Below are 16,440 nucleotides of genomic sequence, written 5' to 3'. Positions count from 1 at the left end.
GTACTTTCTGAGATATAGCCATCATGGGCCAGGTATCACACGGAATAAATATCCCTACTGTCAGACTTCATTCGTACCTTGCTATAATGCAGTATGTCTCCCTTAGATGGCCTTAGCAATCATTTGTGACCAGGCATAAGACAAGACCCTTCTCCCATGTGTAGGAGAACCAATTCCCTGCCTTTCTCCCCTCTACCCCACACCCCCAGCATATTTTTATTTGTACCAGAAAAGTCCACTTAAGTATAGTCAGTACCATTTCTGCCTGGCAACCAAGTTCAGTTGGAGACACGTCTGCCTGTGTCCTCAATCACAAAAACATAGTATAGTTATCCAAAGACCATCAGTTAAATAGAAGATGATATTTTGGGCATATCAGGACAACTGTAGTCACCATGTAGGCATATTTCCAGTTTGGGGAAGTCTAAATGTCCTAACTTGGCTGGACATGATGTAAGTTACATAAATAAGACATTTAGTTCAGATGCTTATGAAATGAGCATGATGGTTTAGTGGGAAAAAATCACTGGTTTTCGAGTCAGAGGAACTGGGTTATAATCCCAGCCCCGTCACTTATTACCTGTGTGATGCTGGCTAAGTTTTTTTTCACCTATCTGGGCCTCAGTAAAATTATAAACTTGGACTAGTTGACCCCTAAGCATCTCTTCATTCTCTAGCTATGGTACAAGGAGGACAATTCCACCCATTTCATCTGCCAGGTACCTGGCTACACAATTTGTCCAAATGGTTTGGCATGATTGGACCACAGATTCGGCTTTCCTTTTATAACACAGCAGGATACATCAGATCAAGCCCAGCAGCCTTGTTGCCAGCTGTGAAAACCACTTACCAGAGGAGGGAAACCCATAACCACTCCCTGCCTGGCACTGCTACTTTGCAGTGCTCTTAATGCTTTCAAAAGGAAGGAAGTGATGAGTTCATGCCACCAGTGAAACTTAATCCTGTGGGTTCTCTTATCACCTAGGAGAACTGAGCACTTTGGGCATCAGCCCGGGATAGGTTTTTGCTCACTTGAGCCATCTGTTTGGGAAGTGAGCCCTGCTTAGATAGGAGTGCATGGAGGCGTCCTGGCACAGTTAGTGCTGTCGGTAGGCTGCTTGCTTTTCAGATATTAATGGTGCCTTCATTTAGTGGTCTGCTTTAAAAACTACCAGAACAACAACTTTAAAAAACTACTTAAATGAAGAAATTCCAGAGCCTTAAAAAAAAAAAAAGTAGTTAGACCAAATGCTATTCTTAACCTCCCCCCCCCTTTTTTTTTATCATGAAGCTCTTATCTGGCTTCAGTTAATCCCAACTAGCTTAGAGCCTGGCTTGATTTTATCTGATATACAATGGACTCACTTAATCTTTAGGATATAAAATATAAGCACTTTGAAGCCTGGGACTCTAATGTTTTTGTCTTTGTAATCCTGGTGCGTTGAACACAATAGGTGCTTTATAAATGTCTTTGGGATATAAAATATAAGCACTTTGAAACCTGGGACTCTTGTGTTTTTGTCTTTGTAATCCTGGTGCCTCGAACACAATAGGTGCTTTATAAATGCTTTTGTAACTGAATATTGTAGAGTGAAGCTAACCAGCTCCTTGCTATTTCTGCATTTCATTCTACATGTATACGGTTCACCTTTCCATATACATGCAGCATTTGGGTTGTGTGTGCATGTCACTCACATGTCTAGCTTCCCTTCCCCTTGGATTCTCCATTGTGTGTGACTGTGTGTGTGTGTGAGTGAGAGACAGAGACAGAGAGAGAGAAAGAGACAGAGAGAGGGGAAGAAGGAAAGAAGAAAAGAGAGATGGGGGACAGGGAGGGAGAGAAGGAAAGGGGGGGAGGGAGAAAGAGTTAGAGAGTTAGAGAAGGAAATGGGGGAGGGAGAGAGAGAGGAAGAGAGAGAGAGGAAGAAAGAGATAGAGAGGGCGGGAAAGAAAGAAAGAGGAGGGAAGAGAGAGAGAGAGAGAAAATGAATAATCACTTCTGCTGGTCTTGGGCCACCACTTTGAGTGTGGACCAGGAACCACCAACTAACCCTTAGACATTGCCTTCCTTTCCATTTCTCATGTGCTAGAGACAACCTCGGTTAATGGTGCACCCTTTCTGTCTTCCCCAGTTTGACAAGCGCCAGCAAAGCAAGGATTCTATTTTCTTCTGTGATGGGACACGGCGGATTGATTATGTGCTTTCCTATGTTGATGATCCAAAGCAGGACGGTGACAAAAAGGCGGTAAGTAATAGAAGAGTAATGAATCTGGAATGGATGAAAAAAAAAAAAAGCAGAGCAAACCGTGGCTTGTTCTAGGCAAGTTTGTATGGGACAAGTGTTCTTTACTGGATTCTTTTCTTCCTTTCCCTCCTCTCCCTCTTCCTCCTCCTACTCCTCATCTTCTCTCAAATCTTATTTTGGTTGATACGGTCCTTCCTTTCCCAGTGACCCATCCCTTGGAACCAAGTCAAGTCAATAAGCATTAATTAATTTCCTATTATGTGCCAGGCATTGTGCTGAGTGCTGGCGACACAAAGAAAGGGTAAAACAGTCCCACCTTCAAAGAACTCACAATCTAATGATGGACACAACATGTCAATAACTATGCACAAACAAGATATATACAGGGTAAAATTGTAACAGAGATTTAAAAAGCAAACGAAAAGAAGCCGTTCACTAGAATCAGGCATGTCTGAGAGTATATGAAATATTACACTCCTGTGGTCCTCCACCTCAGCAAAGAAAGGTGGGAGATTAATTTCTCAACTCTTCTCTGGGGTCAGTTTTGGCCATTAAAATTACATAGAATTGAAAAGCATTTTTTCAGCTACTCACTAGGCTTGAAGTCTTGTGGGGCAGCCTGGCTATGGATGTCTAAGGTTAAGATTTTTTTGGCTTGTTCAGAAAGATTTCAAACTGCCAATTGGTAGGTTAGCTTGTTCTATCTTTGATCTCATCTATTTGGGAGTTCCCCCTAGAATATAGATCGCAACCTATTCATTCCTATTTATTCTGTATAACTTTCATCTGTGTCTTCCTGGAAGTTTGCCACGGGGTAGGAGACATAGGTAGATGGGGAAAAGTCTTCTTAAAAAAAAAAGCATTGGCTATTATCAGGTACAGTTCGTCTTGCATATTGCCTATGGTTAGGAAAAGGGAATTTGCTCTATCCTAATGGAATGTTCACCTTTTTGATGATTCTTTAATGTTGACATCAGTGAAAGTGCTGCTTTCCCTGATGCTCTGTTAAAGGATTGGAGGGGAGCTTAAGGTCTCCACATCTGTGCTACTGGGGTACAAACTCTGGTAGGACTGTAACATGGGACAACTTTAGGTTTCACTCAGTGATGGCTGATTGCAGCCTCATTTTCAAGTTACTGATCACCAGGCAGCAGGGTGATGAAGTCAGCCAGAACAACTTCTGATGATAGAAATATTATAATCCATGTTGGTGGAGGCAATAGCCTCAAATATTGAAGTATCCATTCTGATCATGGTCACTTAAAGATTGGTGTATATCGGGGTACATATCCATATATCCACAGTATCTAGATTATTGTGAAATAGTGTTATTGAGCTGACCAAATTCTCAGGTTTTTTAAAAATCTTAATACAGGGCAGCTAGGTAGTTCAGTGGTTAGAGCACTGGCCCTGAAGTCAGAAGGATCTGAATTTGAATCCGCTCTCAGACAATTACTAGCTGTGTGACCCTGGGCAAGTCACTTAACCCCAGTTGCCTCCAAAAAAAATCTTAATACAATAATGAATTGGTTTTGTGGCTTTGGGAAGTCATTTCATGCCCCTGAGATTCAGTTGACTTATTTATAAAAGGAGGAGATTGCAATAGTTGATCTCTAAACATCCCTCTTGGCTCTGAACTTCTATGAATCCAGTTAAATGTTGAAAGAATTAAGAGAGGAAGGGTGCATTTCTTCATGTACATTTTGGTGATAGGTGTTACTTTAGGGAACCCAGTGTTAATGTTCCAATTATGCTCAGCTCTGTCCTTGTATCTGTGTCTTCATTCAATACACAGCTTCTCTTCTTTTAAAACAGAATGAATTTGAATCCTATACAGGTAGACCTTAGTGACTAAGCTAATGGGAATGCCATTCTTTTTGGGAGGAATGATGGGAATGGAGAAGAATAAATGCTGTCTGAGCTCCAAGGAAAGCTCAACTTTTATAATATATTTTTATCTGAAGAGTTGCTAGAGCATAATATTTGCTTTCCTTTCTGTGGGCTTAGAATTAAAATTGTCATTTTTTTTTTCTGTCTGCAATTGAAAGAGTACTGGATCTGGACATAGAAGATCTGGGTTCCAATTCCCACCTAACCACCTATTACTTCTGTGTTACTTTGGGCAACTCACCCAGCTACTCTGGGCTTCCATTTCCTTATCTTTAAAATATGCAGTTATACTAGATTACCTCTCAGTATCACTTCCAGCTCTCACTTTCATATTAAATTAATTGGACCCATTTTCTTTAGTGGGACTTTTGGAACCAGGGGTCATTTTGTCCTATATTCTCCATTCCTCACGGACAAGACATATGGTGACCTGAAGAATAACATTTGGAGTGTGTGGGCCTTGTATTATACAGTCATAGGATCAAACATTTAGACCTGGAAGGGATCTTGAAAATAATCACATTCTCCCCCTCCCCCTGCTTCATTTTATAGAGAAGGAAACTGAGATCCAGAAAGATTAATTTGCCTAAGGGCACACAGGTAGTAAGTATCTGAGGCTGGATTCAAACCCAGTTTTACCCAATGCCGGGTCTTGTATTCTGTGTCCTGTGCCGTATTGTATCCTAATGACTTGCTTTTTTTTTTCCTGTCCTGGCAATACAGTGACTTTTTATTGTTTTTGGGAGTGGGGATTTTAGGTTTTAGAGGTAGAAGGGACCTTAAGAGATCAGAGAATTTGACTCCTTTATTTTACAGATGAGGAAACTGAGGTCCAGATGAGTTAAGTGACTTTTCCCAGCTCTTCTAGGAGCTCGATTTTGAACCCAAGGCCTTTGGCTCCAAGCCCAGCATTCTTTCTATAACTTCCACATGGTCTTTCCTTTATCTCATCTACTATGAAGGCATACCGATTTACTGCTCTTGTTTTATGCATTTATGTATTACGCGTTTGCTTTTAAAACCCACGAATAAGGAGATTCCAAATGGAGCAAAAAGCTCAGTCACCTCACTTGTGAGAACTCCATAAACATTAATCGACTGGAAATACAAACTACCATTAATGGTTAACCCAGGCAAAACAGTGAGTGAAGCCTAATGTCGAGAGAAGTGTGAGTCAGTATTTCACATTCCTCTCACTCTCTGCTTTTGCAACGTAATGTTACTCTGGTGACTAAAAGCGGATATTTTTCATGATGAAAATCACCTTGGCATTGGAGCTGGAAAGACTGAGTGATTTCGTGTTGATTTAAGAATTTGGATCATAGCCAAAAGAAAAAAATAGCAGGGTAATCAGACCACAATTGTTCCTCCCTTTCCCCTCATGCCAAGGATGACCCAGGCTACCGGTGAGCCCTCACATTTAAAGCATACCCCTTGTGTTATAGTGTTACCTCCTGTTTTCTTATGTGGCCTTCCTCATTTGAACGGCATGCTTTATATTATGAATCCCTTTTCCATACAAGATGCTTTACTCTAGAAATGGGGAGAAAGTGGAGCCCTTAATATTAGTTCCCTTAGAGGCAGTGAGGTAGCACTGTGAATCACTGTGGCACTGAGCTTGGAGTCAAGAAGACCTGAATTCAAATTCTGACTCAGACACCTACTAGCTGTATGACCCTAGTTTTTGTCCGCCTCGGTTTCCTCAGCTATAAAATGGAGATAATAATAGCACCTGTCTCCTAGAGTTGTTGGGAGATTGAAGTGAAATAATATTTGTCAAGCACTTAACATAGTGCCTGGCACATAGTAGGCATTTAATAAATGCTTGTTTCCTTCCTTCCTTAGCTGCTTATGCATCCATGAAACTATGGGTCTTTTAATAGATTGTATGTTTCCATGAGTTTTTGTAACTCTAGAATCTAGAGGTCTTGCTGTTTTTACCTACTTGGGTGAATGAATGGGAGAAAAACAGTTATTTAAAGTTCCCACACTGGAAAACAGTGTGCTAAACATTGACCTCACACTCTAATAATAAATTAGACAAACAATAATAAATTCTTGGTAAAGAAAGTTCTAAAATCTCAGGAGGCAAATCTAATTACCCTTGGCCAAATCATATTTGTCACAGCATTTTTTATTAATAAGCCTATCATTTCACTAGATGAGAATGCTTTGTAGCATTTAGGGGTCTTTAGATTCCCAAAGACCAACCTATCCGTCACTCATTCTGTATTGTATTTTGCATTAATTTCCAGATTTAACTCTGAGAGTTAATATGGTCTACTGGGGGAAAAAACCCATTAGATTATTTAGGCAGTTCTGCTATAATGTAGCATATGCATTCCCAACAAACATCACGCTATGCAAATCACACAAGAAAAACCATAGAGCTTATGTGGAAAAATGGGGTTACAGGCAAAATGCTCAAAAATTTGTCAGCGACATATAAAAGAAGATGGGAATCTAATATAAAAATGACAGCACAGTTTTATACACGTTAAATTGTTAAGAAATACATAAATATTGCAACAGCGGCCTGTCTGCGGTGTTGGGCCGTTGCTTGGCCTGTGCCCCAGATTTGCCAGGAGCACGTTGGGCAGGCACAGAGGAGAGGGTGAGAGCAGGGATGGCATTAGGTCAGACCAACCCTTCTCTGCTCGTGGCTCCTACTGCACCAAACAATATGTGATATACACTTTACCTTGGCAAAGACCTGCAGTTTGATGGGAGGCGGCCTGGGAGCTGTTGTGAAGTGGTGCAGTTTTCTGAGTTCTCTAGCTGCTGTCTCATGGAGGAAACCATAGAGAAGCAAATTACGCTCTGAATGTTCCCTAATATATTAGCTGAGTTGGAACAGATTCACATTGGGACAAATTTGTGTTTTCTCAGTGCATGGTAACAGAACCACCGCCTGTATCTGAATTAACAGACCTAAGTTCTAGTCCAGTTTTTGCTGTTAACTAGTGTGATATCAAGCAGGTGACTTGATCTTTGTGGTCCTCAGTTTCCTTATCTGAGCCTCAATTTCCAATCTGTGTAATGAAGCTGTTAGACTAACTGATCACTGCATTCCCTTTGCACTCTTAAGATTTCAACTATGAATTTAACTTCCTTTCATGTGTTAAAGCGAATGATTCTGACCCTACTGATGAAGTCTTTTAATTAAGTCCAGTTCCAAGTATGTCTGTAAGGATTCTTAGTAAATGTATATTCTCCTAGCCTCGTCATCTGGATCCATCCTGGCTCGCTTTGGCCCATCCATCCCGACTAACAGGAAGATTTGACAGAAGAGAAAGGACTGTCTAAATTTGGAAGAGAATGTCAGGAAAACCTTGTTTTTCTTTTTTTCAATCAGTACAGTTTTCCTCCAGCAGTCTTGAACAGTAGGGAAGTGGGAGGAGCACGGGAAAGAAGGAAGATTGTCTTGCTGTGTTAAGAAATATAACGACACTTTTACCAGTATGAGCCTAATGATGTGCTCAGAGACACTGTGCAAGGGGAAAATAGCTTGCTGACTTGTGACTGATAGCTTACAACTGGTCAGCCTAGGTGATGGGTTGTGGTGTGTCAGATACCGAGCCTAACGCTCTCAATTTTCAGAAGAGGACATCAGTTAAGAGGTTAAGTGACTTTCCCAAGGTCACGTAACTAGGTAAATAGCATTTGTAGATTTGATTTTTTTAAATGAGGAAAAAAAGAAATGTCAAATTTAGGGCTGAAACAGTCAGGCACTCTCTGCCTTCTCTCCCTAACTGATTTCCTTTTCCTTTTTCTTTTTTTAAAATCTTCAGTTCAGTTTTGGCAGTTATCTGATCTAAGAATAGATTCAGTGAAGACATTTCTGATTGCGTTTTTGTAATGACCATTTATGTAGCTCTGAGGAGGTACTCCCATGTTTTTTATTTTTTTTCTTTTTAAGCAGCAGTGTTGGATTTTTAAATGAAGAGCCTAGTGACAGAAACTGTGTCGTAAATATTCTCACTGCTTGCAGAAAGATTAGCTTTGGTTTTGCTCTGGAGATTCTAAGTATCTCTGGTCTTTTCTTTTCTCCTCAAAGTATCTCCTGCTTTTACAGTTCTTGGATTTGACAAGAGATTGATTGTTTAGTTTCTGCATAGCATTACCTTGGAAGGATTGACTTTTAGAGGCTGTGTGGTGCAGTAGATAGGGAGCTGGCTTTAGAGTCTGAAAGACCTGAATTCAAGTCTCACCTCTGACACATACTTGCCCTACGCAAGTCCCTTAACTACTCATGGCTCCAAACACCTTTTTTTTTTTTTTTTTTGGTGAGGGCAGTTGGGGTTAAGTGACTTGCCCAGGGTCACACAGCTAGTGAGTGTTATGTGTCTGAGGACAGATTTGAACTCAGGTCCTCCTCTCTCCAGGGCCAGTGCTGTATCCACTGCGCCACCTAGCTGCCCCTCAAACAACTCTTAACACTGTAGGTTGCAAAGAAGGTGCCAATCTGCGTTGGTAGGGGAAATTTCTACTTCTGGGAGTACCCTATGTTTATGAAATTAAAAGTCTAGCCCCTGTTTCTTTTAAAAATCAGTTTAATGTGATCAAATAAATATTCTAGCATACATATAAAACTATAGATTTCAGGAGGTCCATGACCTAGATGGGCTAAAAAATAAAATATTGGTTTTCATTTGCCTTTGGTTTCCTTTGTAATTTTTTGGATTTTGTTTTATACATTGAAAAACATTCTGAGAAGGGAGTCTCCAAGATGCATCAGATTCCCAAAAGGGAGGGGTACATGACTGAAAAAAAGGTTAAGACTCCCTAATCTTATAGATGAAATAGCATTAAAATATATTTTTATACTATCATTGTCACTGTACTTATATTTTTACATATGGGGCGTGTGGCCACTTAAGTTATTCATGCCTGTACCTGGTTAAAAAAAATTCAAATTTAAAGCCAAAATGTAATATTTGTAACAATGTTATTTCTTCTAATCACTAGCTTTTCTATTCCTGTGTGTGTATACATATATACACATAATTTACATGTATATATACATACATACTCACACACATATATATACATACACACATATACAATTACAATCAACTAAATACTAGATCAGTCAACAAGCATGTATTGAGCATGTGTTTTAGGCAATGTATTGAGAAGTCAAGACAAATGGAATGATCTCTTCCCTTAAAGAGTTCATAGTCTAATAGAGCAACGTGTACACATGTAAGCATAAGTATCTTAAGAACGTTGTCCTGTAGAAGTATGTATATAATAATTTTACTTATACATACCTATTTGTGTCTTATTGTAGCCATCTCTAAGTCATGGGGTTGGGGAGGAAGGGAAAAAAAAAAAGAAATTTACATGATAATTTTGTTGTATATCTGAAAGGAATATCAAGTTGTGCGTAGTCGATTTGGTGCAGCCTTTTTTTGGTATTATGTTATGGAAATGCTTGTTTTATTCCATAAATTACAAATAAAATTTAAAAAAAGAAAAAAAAAGAATATTGTTCCTGGGGTTATAGATTTTGAGTTGGAAGTCGCCTTAAGAGACTGTTGAGTCCAACCCTCTCTTTTAACAGATGGGTAAACTGAGGACCAGAGAGGTTAAGTGCCTAACTTGGGATCCCACAGCTAGTATATGTTTGAGTCAGGATTTGAACCTGGATCTTCATTACCTTGACTCTCAAGTCCAGTGCCCTATCCACTATACCATGTTGCTTCTCTTTTATTTTAAACCCTGATATAAGGCAACAGATACATTTAACCTACCATTTTTTTTAATTGGTAGGAGAGGTTGATAAAGGGTAGTCATCTAAGTTAAACGTTAATGTTAATTTTGATTAATAAGCAAGTGAAGTTATCAACAGGAGAATTATGCTCATGGGAACAATTTATCTTTTTGTAGATAACTGATTTTTTTAAGCATTGGGAGGAGTTCAAACCATTTCTTATCATAGCATTTGAACTTATGCAATGATAAGAATATATTATGAAATTTTATAAAACTTTTCCCTCTTTGGAACACAGTACATTTAAAGTGTTTTTTTTTAAATAATATCAGTCAATCCATTACAAGAAGACTTCATGTTATAAACTTCCTAAGCCAACATGCATTACAGTGTGAGATCTTTCATTATAAAATTTACCCATGTAATCGTGGATCATGCTTAGTCCAACATGCCCATGTTCTTGGCTAATTGCCTTTGACTTCAGTTGAGGGAAGAGGTAAGGAGGTGGGGTGAACATAATTGAACAAATAACCTCTAGGCCAGTCTGGGGATTGTTATTTATATTGCCTTTGCCTTTTCTCATTTCCTTTGTACGCTTTATAAATGTTCGTTTGAATTGAATTGAATCCCTCCAGTGGCAAATATTTCATCCTAGAAATATTTAATAGAGAGTATCAGGATTTAATATTTCTAATCAGTGATTTCATGTGTGTGTGTATGTGTAGATATGTATATATATGTATATACATGTATGTATGTATACACACATATTATATATAATATGTAATATATAATATATATTTTATATATATGTATATAAATAAAGAAATCCTATTCTGGTATATATATATATATATATATATACACACATGTATCTATATACCAGAATAGGATTTCTTCATCTGTGATATATATGTGCGTGTATGTGTATACATATATATATATATATACACACACATTTATATATACACATATATATTTATATATACACACATGTATTCATATATATGAATCACAGATGAAGAAATCCTATTCTGGGTTTTTTTATTTACATATTATTTTATTCTTGCCTGGGATATAGAAATAGAAGCAATTTTGAGAGAGAGAGCAAGAGTGAGAGAGACAGAGAGAATGAATTCAAGTTAACTTTTAAAGAATATTTTAGGCATTGGCTGGTTTGTAGGTCCAAGTTCTTGAGTATGCTACAATATAGAAGTCAAAATGGGGTTTTTTTTGGTTATATTTACATACCTGGGATATGGTTTTTTATTTACATATCAGCTAAGGCAGGATCAATTAAAAGCAAATGTCAGTATTGAAAAGAAGAGAGAAAAAAAACAACCCTGTATCCAACTAAGTATAGGCCTAAGGTGTTTCAACATTCATAATCCTTATATACTGTACTTGTATATTGTTGAACCAGTCTGATGCCAATGACATCTCCATGTTGACTGCTTTTGTCTCTGTAGGAAAGAAGAAAGGAATTTGAAAATAACCTCTTAAAATCTGGCCTGGAATTAGAAACAGAAGACAAAAAGGTAAATATGGTTGTTAATGTCCTTACTTAACCTGTTTAATAAGATTCATCTGAAACAGAAACCAAAATTTGGGTTTCTCTGAAGGCTCAGAGTCGGAAGTCCTGACTTTCCATCATTTCTGAGCTGTGTGACCATGGGCAAAGCACTTGGATTCCCTGGACCTCTTTTTTCCTTCCTCACTACAATTGGGAATAATAATTGATTCTATATCTTTTATCTTCTTGTGAGGAAGGTGGTTCTTTTTTTTTTTTTCCTTCTTAAGTCAATTGGGGTTAAGTGACTTGCCCAGAGTCACACAGCTAATGAGTGTCAAATGTTTAATCTGAGGCTGGATTTGAATTCAGGTCCTCCTGACTTCAGGGCTGGTCCTCTATCCACTGTGCCACCTAGCTGCCCCAGTGGAAAGTGGCTCTTTGTAAACATTAAAGTGCTATATAAATGTGAGTTTAGGTCACTATAATTAATTATTACTTATTTATAATTAATTAATATTATTATTGCTACTATTAGAATTTGGAGGCAGGATGGAGATGCTGTATTTTGAGATGGGAGATCTGCTTCTCTTACATTACTCATCGAGAAGTCAGTTAAAGTAGACCCCAGTCTCCAAGGCAGGGTTGTCAGTATGCCACATTGAGTTTACAAGAGTAGTTTTGCTCTACATATCCAATTATTGCACTGCCGCTGCTTTGCTTTGCATGGTTTGGCTCCTACTCAACTATTCAACCTACTTCCCACTACTCACTCCACCAATTCTAAAGTCCAATCAGGGAAATCTCCCCATCCTAGCTGCCCTCAAACATGCCAAGATTATTTCTGCCTCATATTTCCTTAACTTGGAAATCTTAAAAATCCTAGTCATCTTTTATTTTTTTATTTTTTTGGTTTTTTGGTTTTTTGGTTTTGGTTTTGTTTTTTTTTTTTGCTTTTTGGTGAGGCAATCGGTAGTCAAGGAAAATTTGAGGAAGGAGTGATTTGAAACTGTAATCATTAAGTCTGTATATCCCCAGTGTTAAGCATAGGACCCTGAGCTTAGTAGATGCTTCATACATATTTAATTAAATTGCTCAGAATTGTAGCCATAAAACATTTAATAATAGGAGTTCGAAACACAATAGCACTTTAACTTAACAATCTAAGTCAAACAACTTATCATCAAACAATTATTAACCAATTATTAGCTGCATTTGGGGATACTTCAATAGAGCTATGGTCTTCCCACGATGGGGAAGTGCAGATCTCAATTCTGTGCCTTCAAATCCTGCACAATCTTTGACTGTGCCTTCCAGTAAAATTTTCACAAGGATTCTACCCAATGTGCTAGGTCTCTTTCTTTGTACCAAGAGTTCTTGAATTTTTAAATGTCATGGACCCCTTTGTTAGTCTGGTGAAGGCTATAGACTCTTTCTAAGAATAATGTTTTTAAATGAATAAAATAAAATACATTGGATTACAAAGGAAATTAATAATATTGAAATACAGCTTTCAAAAATATTTAAAAAGTTCACATATTCCATATTAAGATTCCATGCTCTTGGCCTCTTTATTACATGAATACCAGTGAAGTTCCCAGATGGCCATCTGTCTGGGATCCATCGTATTGCCTATGTGGCCAGCCTACTTCATTTTCTAGTCATATATTTCTTTGCATCATCATTTATGCCTCTTTTTCCCCTGAAATTCTTCATCGTAGCCTACACGCCATTGTAGCCTCCCTCCATTGCCTTTTGGATGACCTGCAACTTTAATTTCTTGGAATTACAAAACACTACTTATCTGTGGAGAAGAAGGGAAGAAGCATTTATTGAGTGCCTGGCATTTTGCTAAGTGCTTTACAAATTTTATCTCATTTGATTCTTACAACAACCTTGTTAGGTAGGTGTCATCATTATCCACATCTTAGAGTTGAAGAAAATGATACAGACAGAAGTTAAGTACATTGCCTAGGGACATACAGTTATTAAATCTCTGAGATCAGATTTGAACTTGGGTCTTCTTGACTTCAGGCCTAGCGCTATCCCAGTCACATAGCTTTGATAAGCTCTGGTGATAATGGAGATAAGAACACAATTCTCCCTGCCCTCGAAGAGCTTATAATTTATTAGGGAGGTACAGCATAGGTACAGATGAGGTCAGCCATGATGCTAATAACAAAGGAAAGGAAATTTTAAGGAAAAAGAGACCATGAAGTACCGGTTCTACAGACCAGCTTTGGGAGGTAGGGAGGGCAAGTATTTTACAGACGAAGAAACTGAGGCTGGGAGAAGCCAAAGAACTTGCTTAGTGTCTAGTAAGATAATGTTAGAGGCAAGATTTGGACCCAGGTTTCTCTAGACTCTGAGTCTAGTACTCTTTTGATTACAACATACTAATTTTCTAAAAAGCACAAGAGATGATGCTGAAGCTTTTACTTCATATCATACCCTGGAAGTCTTTTAGTTTGGGTGGTTTTTAAGTATAGGATGTGGCTTGCTTTCATGTCACGTGCCTTTCTCCTAAAGACTGGTTAAAAGAAAAAAGTTGTATTTTGCCTTATTTCTGTAGCCCAGATCACAGTGTCCTTAATGTCAATGTGTCTTCTTTCTCTTAGGACTCTGAGGATGGCCGAACTTACTTCATCAAGATCCATGCCCCTTGGGAGGTGCTGACCACATATGCAGAGGTGCTGAACATCAAAATGCCCATTCGGGAGAACGATATTCCCGCAGCCATGGAGAATCCCTTTGAGTGTATGTTTGGGCTCTTTCGGCTCCCAAAGGAAGTGATGAACCCTGAACCAGACTACTTCACAGCCCCATTCAGCAAACAGAGGCAGGAGCTTTTCTTCATTGAGGATGAGAACACCTTTTTCTCGCCGTCAGTGAGAAATAGAATTGTAGGTAGACCCATTCTGAGTTTTTTTCTTTAAATCTAAATGTTCCCATGAGCATGTACTCGTGTGGTAGGGAGCTCTCAGGCAGTGCTGGGTGGGCATGGATGTGTGTGATATCAAACTGGACCATGAGGTAGCAGATTCCAGACTTCTCCATACTTTCTCTGTGTCTAGGAGTCAATTCTTTCCACCCCCACCCCATTTAATATACTGATGAGTATCAATTAATCAGTAAGCATTACTGTAAAGTAAACATTAAGTACCTGCTATATGCCAGGCATTGTGCTAAGCCCTGGGGATAAAAAAAAAGGGAAAAGACAGTCCTTCACCTCAAGGAGCTTACAGTCTAATGGGGGAGATAACATGCAAACATATATCTATATCTGTCTATATGTCTCTATCACACACATACACACACATACACACAAAGCAAGCTCTATATAAAGGGTAAAAAGGAGATAATTAAGAGAGTAAAAACACTGGAATTAAGAGGGCTTGGGGAAGGAAAGGTGAAGTTTTACTTGGGACTTAAAGGAAGCCAGGGATTCTAGTTAGAGCAGAGGAGGAAGAACATTATGGATGGGGAGGACAGCCAGAGAAAATGTCCAGAGCCAAGAGATGGAGTGTCTTGTTCATGGAAAAGCCAGGAGGCCAATGGCATTGGATCAAAGAGTATGTGTCTAGGAGTGAAGTGTAAAAATACTGGAAAGCTGGAGGGGGCTAAGTGAATGCCAAATAAAGCATTTTGTATTTATTCCTTGGGGCAACAGGAAGCCACTGGAGTTCATTGACATAACCATAGTAGCTCAATGTAGGGTGGGCCAGAGTGGGGAGAGACTTGAGGCAGGCAGACCCACCAGGAGATTATTGAAATAATCCAGGTATAAGGTGGCAAGGGCCAACACTAGAGTGATGGCAGTGTCAGAAGAGAGAAGGGGACATATGCAAGAGATGTTTCAAAGTTGAAATTGATGGGCCTTGACAACAGATTGGATATGGGGGAGGGGGGAGAGAGATAGTGAAGAATCCAGGGTGACACCTAGGTTGCAATCCTGAGATATTGGGAGGATGGTGTTGCCCTCGATAGCAATAGGGAAAGTAGGCACGGAGGAGGGTTTAGGGTTAAAGATAATGGATTCAGTTTTAGACATATTGACTTCAAGATGTCTACTGGACATCCAGTTCAAGATGTCTAAAATGCAATTGGGAAATGCAGGACTGGAGGTCAACAGAAAGATTGGGACAGGAAAAATAGATTTGAGATTCATCAGCATAGAACCCTGTTTAGGGTTTCTTTTTCTTTTTGTTTTTGATAATAGCAGAATAATTTCTTGATCTGCACCTTCCCCTGCATAGAGCCCTCCACTGAAACAAAGAAAAATCATTAAGCAAATTAATCTGACACTGGGGTGTGTGACAGTGTATCCATATTCAACACCTCTGTATCAAGAGCCAGGAGCCATGCCTTTTAGTATTTAATCTGAATTCTCCAACTTTTTAGTGTATCTTTGGTGATTGCAGTCAATATGTGTATTGCTTTCATGGTTCTGCTTTCTTCACTCTATTAATTCATTTCTGTTTTCTCATGTTTCTCTGAAAGACCTCCCATTCATTATTTCTTGTAGTGCAATAATATTCCCTAATTCTCATATTCCATAATTTTTCAGCTACTCCTAAGTGATGGGCCACTTATTTTGTTTCTAGTTTTGTTTTGCTATCCCCTAAAGGGCTGCTGTGAATATTTTGCTATATATGGGACCTTTCTCTCTGTCCCTGATCTCCTTAGGGTACATATTCAGTAGTGGAATCTTAGCGTCAAAGGGCATGAATGGTCAGTGATACAGAATATTTCCTAGATAAGATATAGGCAAGAAATCCTTTCTCTCCACTCTCAAATGAGCAAAGGTTGTGGAGTGGGAGCCACACCTAGAGATGGTACTGTGGTACCCGAGGATCTAAAAGGCTCCCCATTACCATGCGCATAGAACAATGGTGCCCAGGCCTTCTTCTCAAGTTTATCTTCACAGCAAAATGCAAACGTGTGTGGGTTAAATGGGGAAACCAAACTGTACTTCTGTGGTTTGCAGTTTGACAGTAGCAAAAATACTAGTTGACGATTCATTGTGGCTGGATGTTGTGGTGATAGGCCCTTGGCCTCGTTGAGCTCTGCTGAAGACC

The 16,440-nt window shown here is 38.9% G+C and overlaps 1 protein-coding gene across 5 annotated transcripts in view; it reads left to right on the top strand.

Annotated features, from left to right (window-relative positions):
* ANO5 (anoctamin 5) overlaps positions 1-16,440 on the top strand; it is a 136,553-nt gene that overhangs the window by 72,301 nt on the left and 47,812 nt on the right. For all 5 annotated transcript variants that reach the window (XM_027852538.1, XM_027852540.1, XM_027852536.1 and 2 more), the window contains 3 exons: positions 2,133-2,246; positions 11,322-11,390; positions 13,981-14,265. In XM_027852538.1, coding sequence (XP_027708339.1) covers positions 2,133-2,246; positions 11,322-11,390; positions 13,981-14,265 — 468 coding nt within the window. The remainder of the gene's footprint in view (positions 1-2,132; positions 2,247-11,321; positions 11,391-13,980; positions 14,266-16,440) is intronic.

Source organism: Vombatus ursinus, unplaced genomic scaffold (assembly GCF_900497805.2).
Source record: "Vombatus ursinus unplaced genomic scaffold, bare-nosed wombat genome assembly UNPS02009770.1, whole genome shotgun sequence".
Taxonomy (NCBI): domain Eukaryota; kingdom Metazoa; phylum Chordata; class Mammalia; order Diprotodontia; family Vombatidae; genus Vombatus; species Vombatus ursinus.
This window is presented reverse-complemented; position numbering and strand designations above follow the sequence as displayed.